General features: G+C 33.1%; 1 protein-coding gene across 1 annotated transcript; it reads right to left on the minus strand.

Annotated features, from left to right (window-relative positions):
- Positions 1-291: 291 nt before the first annotated feature.
- Positions 292-1,037, minus strand: LOC143622030 (uncharacterized). Its single transcript, XM_077093281.1, has one exon. It carries the CDS (start codon positions 856-858, stop codon positions 292-294), a length of 567 nt encoding a protein of 188 aa, XP_076949396.1. The 5' UTR covers positions 859-1,037.
- Between the last annotated feature and the right edge of the window lie 11,846 nt (positions 1,038-12,883).

Below are 12,883 nucleotides of genomic sequence, written 5' to 3' on the forward strand. Positions count from 1 at the left end.
TGTTTTTAGTTTAATGAGAATTCATATTCATAAGGTTAAAAAAGCCATATTTATAAATAAACATCAAATGAGACACGACCCAAACATGACACAATTTTAAGTGAGTTTGGCACGACATAATGTTGTTTATGACTCAGGTTAGGATTGAAAAATTCAACCAGCCAACCGACACAATTGGCCTAACTAAACACAAAGTAACAGAAAAGGAAATTAAATAGCAGCCTAATGACTAACAATGTGATTCCACAAATGTTGGGGCCCAAACTAGAAACTACCACAAAGGTTTAAATTTTAAAAACATAGAACAACAACAGATGAAGATACCATAAACACATAGATCAAAATCAAGAACCCAAAATGCATAGCCCAGTTCCTCTTAAACTTACCAAAGTAACTCTTAGGAGGCTCCTGATAATGTATCTCAAACTCATCACCACCACCACCATCCTTACCACCCGCGCTCGCATCAACAGCACCCATATTCATCTGCCTGAGCCGCTCGGTGGCTAACCCAAGAGTCAACTTGTGGCACCTCCTCTGATACTTGAACCCATTGATGCACCGCAGGGTCTGAGCCACCGACACATAGAATATGAGGTGGGAAAAGGAGAGTAGGCCAATGGGCATCCAGCAGTGGCGACACTTGAGGCGAGGAGTGTTGACCATGGCCGCAAACATCAGGGCTAGGAAGAAGAAGAAGAGTTGGAAGAGCTTCCATAGCTCCTTTTTTTGTTGGTCAACCGCTCGTTTTTTCTCTAGAGTTTTCTCGAAATGGAGTTGGATTATGGTGTTTAGGGATTGCAAGGCGGTCTCGCTTTGTGTCGAATAGTTATGGTGACTGGTTTCGTATTCAGCCATTGAAGTATGAATACAAGTAGTTGCCGCCTGTGGGCGAGTGCAACATTTAGTTAAGCATACAATAATCTATAGTATGAACACTAAGCGTTCAATTAACTTTCAAAATAGTCAAATACCCCTAAAAGATTAGGGACGGCAAACCTGACTATGACATGACACGAAGATAAACATGTTTTTGTAGGGGTCTGCAATCTGTAACCGAAATAACCAACCCCCCCCCCCCAAAAAAAAAAAAAAAAGACAGTTTGGTTTTATTTTTTGATGACAAAACTTTCGGTTCGGTTTTGCATATAATTAAAACCAACAAAAAACCTAATTTATGGATTTTAATATTTAATTTTAATTATTTACAGGAATCAACTAACTATTAATTAATAAAAAGATTTAGGCCCAAATTCATTATTTTAGAGCAATTTTTTTTTCTAGCCCAAAGGATAAAATCAAACACAAACCAAAAACTGGAACGGAATTTTCGGTTTTTGGTTTGATTTGAGCCCAAAGCCAACCCATGCATGCCCCTAGGTTATGGGTCGGCTAAATTGTTTTATTAAACATGTCGACCCATATAATAAATGGGTTAACCTACACACGACCAGTTTATTAATAAAGGAGCTAACCTAATATCACAATTGAATGAAGTTAAAACTCATGTTTTTCAAAAAACCTGAAGCCATGAATTAAAGTTTAGATCTTTTGGGCTCTTAATCATATATAACATAAAGGTTTATTGTTTTCTTAGTTCAGGCTTAGATCTGCATAAATATTAAAAGTGTATTCCAATCTCTGAAGAAATGAAATAGTAAACAATAAGGTTATTTAATCTATCATTAACTCTTTAAAGTTTAAATAATCAAGCATTGCTTGTCTAAGAGGAACGACAAGTTTCTTGGTGACAGATTGAAGAACCAAACTAATTATTATAATAAAAAAATAAATAATGGTTAATGTCCAATTGTGTTCTCTCAGTACACAACTTTTGGGTAAAAAGACAAAAATTATATATGTATTTAATTTTTGAACTTTTGGTTTGTGTGTTTAAATTTTAAAAATCCCCTGTTCATCATAAGTCATAACCTGATGTTTGAAATGAAAGGTAACAATTCCAGATCTAACAGTGAGATGAGCAAGAACAAGAAATGTAGAGGAATGTGAGCATACCTAAGCAACTTGACTTTTAATTATTGCAACCAGCTGCATACAAAATACAAATGTTTGAAGGATTAGAGTTGAGTAAAAGTGGAAAAGAAACACCGGCAGTGAAGATGAATCATTGAAAGAAAGGGTACCAAATTGAAGGAAAATAGAAGACTGTCCCGATTTAGCAAATCGGTGTGGTTATTGGAGGATTGATGAGTGGAAGTGAGGAACGGCAAACCCTAAAACTACATTTTGGGGGGTCCAGATACTTATTTAAATAATTTTATCAATTAATAAGTGGATCATTCATTTGAATTTATTCGCACCCCAGTTCCCACATAATTACGTTATTCATACACCAACAAGGTTATTTACACACCAGGAGGGTGTGGTGTTAAGTCATTTTCGATTAGGACTGTCAGTTTTCATTTATTTGTATTGTATAACCCCTATACGAGCCGTATAGGGCTATACGACTCGTATAAAGTCTGTTTGACTCGTATAGTATTTTTTTTTTAGATTTTTTTAAAATTGCAAAATATTAAAAATAACATCTGAGTTGTTTACAAAATAGATACACGTAATTTAAATTTTGTTATATACATAAAAACATACGAAGAACATGAGCGTTTTTGGGTAACGACTTTTTATATGTGGCCATACAATCCATTTTGGTTGACGCCCATGTGACTTATGAAAGCTTTTGAAATATAACTGTCATAAAAATAATTACGTTCGGAGCAAGAAAAATAATACCTGGCCTGTACGGGTTGTATACCATCTATACGGCTCGCATAGACCGTAAAATAATTATAAATATCTTGCCACAGTATAACTGACATGCTGTCTATATGAGCCGTATAGACCCTATACGAGCATACGGCTCGTATATGGTCTATACGAACAAGAATATCTATACGACTCGTATATGGTCTATACGGCTCATATAGACTGCAAAAAGCTGCCACACTGTTACCTCCATACGCATGTTAACAAGTTAGGCCTATACGACTCGTATAGGACACACAATGGGGATGATGTTTATATATAACAACCCTTTATTTAAACATCATTTCACTCGTATGCATTTTATACTATTATATAAGGTTCAAAATATTGTCAGCGCTTACCGGCTACTCACGGACCGGTGAGATTCTATTTCGTTTCCATACGTTAGTATAGACTCCATACGTTTTATTCCATACGTCAGTATAGACCCTATACGATAGTATATAATCCATACGATTTTTTTTTCTTTTTTTAACTTTCTACTCCATTTTATGGCTAACCGGGTTTTTGATCGTATAACCTTTTTTTTTTTTTGTTTTTTCTACTTCAGTCTTATTTCTACTTCTTTTCACGACTTAAGTTTAACTATTTTTTAGGATTGTAATTCTTTTTATGAAAATTGTAGTCCTTAAAAAAAACTATTAATTTTTCAATCTCTTTCTGGCATTTTTTATAGAATTTATAATGCGATGCCAAAAGAATATATAATTAAAGATAAGCATTAGTGATGCTCGTGTTACACATTACAAGCATAATTTTTTAAAAAAATAGACCTGATTGGTTAAAAACACTTATATGTTATAGAGTTTGCTATCGTTATCATCAAAATTGACATTGCTCATGCTGTTTTGGTAGTTAACAAATGAGAAAAATCTTGTGTCATTTGTTGTTTATATAATACATTCGGTACAATCTTGTGCCGAATCAAATAATTGACGAAATCTTGTGCCGTGTCAAATAATACACAAAATATTATATCAAATCCGGAATATTGTAACGCTTCATTGTGTCAGCCGAGGGTAAGTCTGTACGAATGAGAATCTAGTTTTTTATTTTAGTTTTCATACGGTAGTATGGGGGGTCATACTAGCGTATTCCATACGTTTGTATAGCCATCATACTATTAAGGTCAAATTCGTACGAACTACACATTTGTCAGATGCTTTTGTATGGTGGATTCCATGCCATGGTATAGCCCTCATACGATCGTATAACGGGTGTGTGAATTCTGGTGGAAGATGTACTAATATCATATCCCATGTTTAATTTAAATTTTATATAGGGCCAATAAGCCTTTTTTCTCGGTGGGAAGGGAAAATGAAAGATTAAGACAGAAGACCGAAATGCCCCAAGTTTGAATCCGATCTTGATTGGGTTTTACCACAATAACTCTTCGGGCGACGGGTTTTCCCTGAGACAAGAGATGGCGGGCTTGGACTATCCAGCGTGTTCGCGATCATAGGCGTATAAGATCGTCTTTTGCCGGGTTATCTTGGATATGGGGGTTTTATTCGTTGGTTGTTAAAAATATATTATTTAGTTTATTTGGTTGGCAAAAGTTTTCGAGCTTTTCAAAAAGTGAGTTTTATAAGCATGTGGGCTCGATCGTTATTAGGTTGCCCAATTTTGCCATTTGATTATTGCTCTTTATTCACAAATCTTTCAACTCTTAAATCTCTTAAATTTTAGATTGGAAATGCTACCAATAACAGCCGTCAATGTCTCTTTCACATAATCGTACGTGGATACCATATAAGACCTGAGACGGTTGATTCCGATGATCACAAATTTGCAAGCATGAGAGAGTGATTTCTAGTCAGTCTATCTACAGTTAAGATAACAAATTAGACAATTTTTTTAGATTATAATTTATACATTACATTCTTCTGATTTTATATAATTCTTTATCTGGTGTTGATTTCGAAGTACACACTCACATGTATTTATATTCTAAAGGGAGGGATTATAATCTCGCATAACATATATATATTTGATGACCGTGTTCCCACGACTTTTTTTGTTGTTGTATTTTTTAAATTAATAGTTCTTAATCGAACATTCTATTATGTAAGTCAAGTAATCTTACATTTATATTATTTTTAATTACAGTTTATATAATAAAAGTAAATAAAAATCATTGAGAATGATATGCACAATTCTCGTTACATATATATATATATATATATATATATATATATATATATATATATATATATTCTCGGATTGAAGCTCCATATATACATATGAGGGCCTTTAATTTTAATGTCTTGTTAGGTGGAATGCCTTCCGCAATGGGTTATTAATCTGCCCTTTGTATTGAGACGGGTTCTTTATAATAAAGAATTACTTCTACAAAAGAAAGGTTCATAACTTCAATTCCAGCTGTTTATGTACTAGCAGATGATTTGACTGATAGAAGCTTTGAGAATTTAAGAGATGATCATGGAGAGATGAGTAGTTTATCATTACAAGTGAAAGTGCAGTGTCAAGTGTTAGAGCCAAATTCCCTTGAACACCCTAAGGTCATGAGTTTAAGTCTCATGGGCTATCAAAAAATTGACCTTTAAAAAAAAAGAGTTAAATCGGTAAATATTAATATTACGTTATTGAAAAATAGTGCATATGAATTAAACCATACTTAAAGATACTTTTCAACTACCAAACTAAATACAAAAGTATAATTGTATATGTTTCCTATTCCCTAAAACCGTAATAAAAGAGTTGGTGTATCCATGACTTCCACATCGTCAAGACTCAACCGTAATAAGGCCAATAATTTTTGACTTGCGATATCAATATGGTGAAACTCGTAATATAGATTTTCGTCAAGCGATTACTTAAAGTTAGCGTGAATTCTGGATCCGAGATGAGAGCTTCAGTGCACGCGTTTAGCTTCAACGGGGAAAAGGCTTCTAGAAGATTTGTGTTTTGCTATTAATAGGACTTTATTTGTCATATGTATATGTGTGCTTTTGAAGGTGTAATCAACCACCCAAGGGGAGCTCACCTTGGGTGGGATTAGTTCGTTTAATAATATGAATCATTTGTACTAATTACAGAGTCGTTCATTATCCTTTATCTTATCTTTACATATATGTACGATCGTTTGATTTCATCGTACCCGTCTCGATCGCTTATCAAGAACAAAATCCGTTTGATGTTAGAACCGGTTATTAGGAGACCTACAAGTGGTATCAGAGCGGGTCAAATCAACTAATTTAACTTTGTTCTTGATATTCGTTCCACGATTACCTAAACTGAGAAGTCAATTTCTTGAAGTTTTTGAAGACCCGTTGAAGATTTGGGGAAATAAAGTTTGAAGATCATGGGAATAAAGTTTGGAAATAAACATGCTTGAAGTTCGCCTTTGTAGATCTAGGAGTTTCACGACCAAGTTTAAGAGAGTAGAGACATGTGATGTTGGCTTTCCGGCAGAGGGTTTCTAGTGACCTCACTCAGGCGTAGGATTTCCGGTGGCCTCACTCAGGCGGTGGAGGGTGGTCGGTGACCTCGCTTAGCCGAAATTCTATGGTGAAGATGGGATTGCTGCTTTCTTTGGTCATTGTAAGTTCACAACTGCTTTGTCTTTAATCAAATTCGATTGTTCTATGTTGGTTCATGTCTATGGTGGCTGGATTTCGGTTGAGTTCCCTGGTTGCTGGATCTTTTATCTCTTCATTGATTGTTGGTTGTTGTCAAAACTCCGACAATCACTTTGAATCTGGCGATTAACCATTGTTTCTGCTCATTCCGATATTAGTGTTGCCGAATTGCGATTTTTCGATTTGGATTTCCCGGTGACTTGTGGCAGCGTTTAACGGTGTAGGGGGTTGTGAATATGGCCAACAATGGATGTCATCGGAGATTGATTTTCCAGCATGTGAATTGGAGATGACGGCTGACATATGATGCTAGTGTTTGGGTCTTAAGTCTCCTGGATAAGTTTTTTTTGTTCATTTTCTTAGATTTACCTACTCATTTCCGATGTATTGAATAATTTTACAGATTGGCAATGCCTGATCTGAGATCTATCCTGAATAATTCTGTCAAGAATACCCGGATCTAGATAGAACGCATCTTGAATCTTAGATATGGCATAGCTTGTGTTTGGTAAGTGAATTGGTGTGTTTTCTTGACAGAATTAAAGTAAAGTCGGACGAGCTACACAATTTCCATCAACATTCTTTGGCTTCATATTCCTCCTGGTATGAGATTGATAAAATGCTATGGAGATGATTTTAATTCTAATACGATATGATTTTATTAAATGATTAATTTCATGCACTCTATTTTGATGTGGCTTAATCAAAGTGACTTATAATCATTATTAAAAATGCTTATATAAGCAGATGAAATGGGGTCTGGTTTGTTGGATTTTATGAACCGGTTCGGTAAAGTTAACGCAGTTGACCGAGTTTTGACCCGTAAGAGTTACTCCTTGGACAACGAACATAAAATCCACTTAACGAGATTAACTGGTATACACGAAACATTAATGAAACAGATTATGATTATATAATTATCTTGTATAATCTATATCTATATATCTATATATATCTATTAAAGAAATTCATTTTGATTCATTATTATTGGTTGGTTTTACTATATGCCAAAAATAATAAGCTTTTATAGAATTTGTTACTAATAAAATAATTCAAAATTAAAATCATAATAATCATTTAATCTATATAATAAATGCTATCAAAGAAATTATTTTTGGCTCATTATAATTTTAATTTTGAATTATTTTATTAAAACAAATTCTATGAGGGCTTATTATTTTTGAAATATAGTAAAATCAACCAATAGAAATGAGCCCTTTTATATAGTTTTTTTAAGGATCCCTTTTATATAGTTTATTTTTTTATTTTTTTTTTCAGATGGTATTATGTTCACTAAAATGAATTATTAATTTTGTGATTATTAAAATGCATTTTTATATGCGAGTTAAGGACAATCATAACAATTATTTAAAATAATTTGACACAAATACAAAATTTACAAATTGTTCAAATATATAAGCATATATGTATACAATTGACACCTTCAGATAAAAAAGCTTTTGTTTAAGTTCAAGAGAAAACAGTTTGCTGTTGTAGTTAATTTGGTTTTGCAATGATCATCAGCAAAAGTCTAGGCCGGTTTCTAGCAAGAGTTGACATACTTAAAAGACCCGTTTTACACATGGTCAACTTTATATAGATTTATCAAGAGTGAAAAGTAGAAACGAATAAAAATAAATACTCATTTTAGATAAACAAGAGAAAGTTGCAAACAAAGTAAAAAATATTGTTTATAAGTAAAAATTTATAGCTTTTGAAGTTTATGTTTTAAAGTTTAAAATTTTGTTTGTAAACATTCTACTATGTAATGTCATTTTTTTTAAGTCCATGCCTTCAATATTATGTTTTCGTTTAAATATGATTTATAATTATAAATTATATTGCTGTCTCAAAATACATATTAAAAAAATGTTGTTGTTTAAAATTATATATACGTTACTTGGACGGTTTTTTATATTTCTGCCTGTGTAATACACGGGTCAATAACCCAGTTATATATAAAAGATGGTTTAATATTTATAAATGGTATGGGCTTTTAAATGTGTGTTGTACGATTTCGGCTTTGCGGGCCGAGAAGAAGTTAAGAGGTTAATGTTATGATTTAGGTTAAGAATACAACTTAATCATAATACACACACACGCACACACACACATATATATGAGGATGGATCATGTGAGAAATGATATTATAGCGAGAAATACGAGAAATGAATCTAGACCATTGATTATGTTTAATCAATGGTCAACAATATAAATGGCATTATCGTAAATAAAGACACATATTTATGACATATTTTTAATTAAAAAGGACATACATGTCTTTTGTGGTGTTGACCTCATTAAACCAGACATTAAAGTATTCAACGGTTATTTTTTCTTGCATAGTCAATGCTCATAAGATGACTAATACTATTTAATTTTTCTCATTAAAATTTTGCAAATAAAGTAATTTTTTTTTGGAATTTATGATTGTCTAAACTGTTTATTTGTTTTTAGGATTTATTTATAAAGCACATAATTTTTTCAACATTACATTGTATATTATGGATTTTTCATATAGTACCTACATAGCAAAATAAGAAAAATACAGTTTTGTGCAGGGGGTTTGTGAAAGTGTAATTACATATTGAATTCAAATTTTAATGTATAGGGGGGATAAATGTTTATATAGTAGCGTATTGTGTGATATGTAGGAATTAGTATTTAAGGTGTAGGATGGTATTTCGAATTGTATATTGTGTAGGTACATATATTATACAATGTAGGGATTAGTTCAATGTTAAGGTACTTTTAGTTTATTTGATTTTCACCAACAAGTAACTAATATTACATGTGTAGGATAACTATGCTTACTATGTAGAGTATGTAGGATAAAATACTTTATATGTTGGTTGTGTAGGATAATTTTGTTTACTATGTAGGGTATGCAGGAATAAATCTTTGTGCAGGGTGTGTTGGGTGTGTAAATTCATATATGTACTGTGTAGGTGGTATTTCAAATTGTCTATGTGTAAATTATATCGTGTGCAGGTTCATATATGTACTGTGTATGTGATATTTTGAATTGCATATGTGTAAATTTTATAATGTGTAGGTTCATCTATGTACTGTGCTGGTGGTATTTCGAATCGTGTATGTTTAAATTATTGAAATTTTTTGTTGGTTGATAAAGTAAAATAAATAAATTTAAACATGATAATAGAATATGAATTTTTAGATCTAATTTAAACATAAATAAAAAAACAAATACAAAGAATTAATATATTTTGTAACACCCTTACAATTATTAGTTACCAAAAATAATATTTGGAGAGATTACAATGATACCCCTATACATAATTTAAATGTAAAACAAAAGGGAAAAGTTTGATTGGTTGTGGTCACTTCTCGCACTTCTCGGTATAAAAAAACTTCTGAAATGACCCAATATATATATATATATACATAATTTAAATGTAAAACAAAAAGGAAAAGTTTGATTGGTTGTGGTCACTTCTCGCACTTCTTGGTATAAAAAAACTTCTGAAATGACCCAATATATATATATATATATATATATATATATAGGGTAAGGTTAAAATGAAAACCCACTTGAGTTGTGAAAACCCGCGAAAACCCTATGTAACATCGTTTTTTTTTGTTACATGTAATATATGTTGTAACATTTGATACAACACATCGAAACATAAAAAAAAATGTTTTGCTATTTTTTACTAATTTTTATATATGTTTTCAGGAGAGAGAAAAAGTTATATTTATATTTTCATTTTTTATTTACTTTAATTGTGGATCACAAGATTTAAACATTAATTAAAAACATTTGGTTGAGAATGTGTTTCTAGAGTTTTCACAACTCAAGTGGGTTTTCATTTTATACTTAGCCTATATATATATATATATATATATATATATATATGGCTATCTTACACGATACAGAAGAAAAAGACAAAGGCAATCAAGCTTTTGTTCTTTTGTTCTTTTACACAGTCGTTACCGATTACCCGGATCGAGCCGCCACCGCGTCAGCCGCTGTCGTGCTATTCCGTCGTAATCCAACCCGTACGCCACCCGGCTGCTACCTCTGCTATCCGTACGCCGTTGTCACTGCTTGTTGTTCGGTTCGTGAGCTAGCTTCGTTTCGTTGAACCTTGGTGTCTCAACCGGTTATTCATTAACCGAGGCATATATTATCTCATCAGTAGTTAATAATATATTGTATAATATTACCGTGCTCGTATGGGTTTTGTAACCGGATCCTGTCGGGTTTAGTTTCGGTGCTGGTTACTCGTTTTGTTCCGCTACGCATTTATTAATTAATAAGATTAATTATTATTTGTCATGTTTATTAAACCGGTTTTAATAAATAAAATGTTGACTGATCACCACTGAAACCCAACAGTGGTATCAGAGCCTTGGTTACAACGTACGAGTCGGTACCGGTCTTTTAACCGGAATTAGAACACAAACTTTAACTGGTTTTTAAAGCTTCTGTTCTAATTAATTTTAGGGAAACTTTATATTTTGGTCAAAATTTTATTTTGTTTTATTTGACCAAAAGCTTGCCCGAATTTTGGTTGTTTGTTATGCAATATGTAAATCTGGCCCGACCGTGTCTATGGTTGTTTGTGATGTTTTGGTTTTGGTTTTGGTCATATGGATGGTTTAAATTTGTAATAGATAGGGTTTTTTCTTTTATTATATTTATTTTATAAAATGTTGTAATAAACGAAGACCCGAAGACAAAGACCATGGAAACTAAACGAGAATCACGAAGTCAGTGGGAGTTGCTCAAGACGACGATTGGATGCACTCAAGTCCATCCTTGTGGTTGTTTGTATGTTGTGACCCCGTGACCCGTTCGGTCTTGCTAATAGGCTCTAGCAAGATCGAACAAATTTTTGGCCATATAGATTTATATATTTTTTATTGCTTTTGTGGTTGCTTATTTTTTTAATTGTTATATAATAACCAACCTCACACCAATATTTATATTTTAAAAGGAGTTTTAAAATATTAAAAAACAATCATATTAAAACAAGTTCAAAAAGGAGTTTTACAACTTATCAAATTTTGTCTTTAAAACAAAGTTTGATTTAAAACAAATTATAACCAATCATGTTTTGCAAAATTAAACTAAAATTTGATTTTTCAAAACTAATAACTTAATAAGTAATTATTAACTTAAAGTTGGTTATTCATATCGCGACAAACTTAGTTTTTATATGTTATATAAAACTAAGTGTCCTGAGAGATGAAATGGTTCATCAAGTTGTCCTGATTAATACAGTAAAATTGGACTTTTACTCTATTCAGTAATATTTAAAATTAATCCCAATTTTAAAAATCAATATTCTATGTCATTCTACTATAAGCCACACTTGAGGCATACTGCGAAACTTCAAGTGTTTGGAACTACAACATCGCATTTGATTTCTAACCTATCCCTTCAAGGTGAAAAGGTTTCGTTGACACATCCGAACCTTTCACAAGTGACTATACTAAGGCGACTATTACTTTACTCTCCTGTTACGTGCTACTGCTGTCTGGAGACTAAGGTGGGCATAGATGAGGCTAAACGTGTCTACTTAGACAAGTGTTGTCTTAATAGGCCTCATAACCGAGAGTTGTGCTCTATTCACAATTGGCAATCGTTATCTATCTGCCTAACCACTTACTAATGTTGTGTGCTACAGCTACCATTAGTAACTGGAAGCCAGATTCCCAAGTTCCTATTTACTAATGTTATTGGGTCATTAATAATAGGATTAAAACATCAAAAATACTAATAAAATTTACTTTTGCTTAATTGAATAGATGTCTACTGATAATAACTCCTCATTCACCCTCAAGGCTATCCTTGAGAAAGAAAAGTTGAATGGCACCAACTTTCTTGAGTGGCACCGCAACTTGGGACTTGTTCTCAAGATGGCAAAGAAGCACTATGTCTCGACGGACCTGTTCCAACCGAGCCTGAAAACAATACTGCTGATGCCAGGAGGGTTCTTGACAAACATATGGATGACTCTGCTGAAGTCGTCTGTATTATGCTAGCCACCATGTCTTACGAGCTTGCTAAAGGCTTGGAAGATTTTGGTGCATATGAGATGCTGGAGCAACTCAAGGGCATGTTCCAGAAACAAGCCCATCAAGAATGCTATGACACCATGAAGCAGCTTATCAGCTGTAGAATGGAACAGGGATCATCTGTTAGTGCGCATGTCCTCAAAATGAAAGGGTACATCGAACAGTTGATGAAACTTGATTATCCCCTGTCAGATGAAATGGCAGCGGATTTCATCTTGAACTCTCTTCCCAGCTCTTACGACCAGTTCGTAATGAATTTCAACATGAATGGCTGGGTGAAGACAGTGCCAGAGCTTCATGGAATGCTCAAAATGGATGAGATGAATATTCCCACTAAGACTAATCAAGTTCTCATGGTTCGATCTGCTGGGGTCAAGAAGCCTAAACCCAAGAATCGGGTAATAACGGTAAAGACAAGAAAAGGGTTACTGTTGCTGCCAAGTCTGCCACCA

This window comes from Bidens hawaiensis, unplaced genomic scaffold (assembly GCF_021521415.1).
Source record: "Bidens hawaiensis isolate Kalapana, Puna unplaced genomic scaffold, B.hawaiensis_p1.1 tig00003004_1, whole genome shotgun sequence".
Taxonomy (NCBI): Eukaryota; Viridiplantae; Streptophyta; class Magnoliopsida; order Asterales; family Asteraceae; genus Bidens; species Bidens hawaiensis.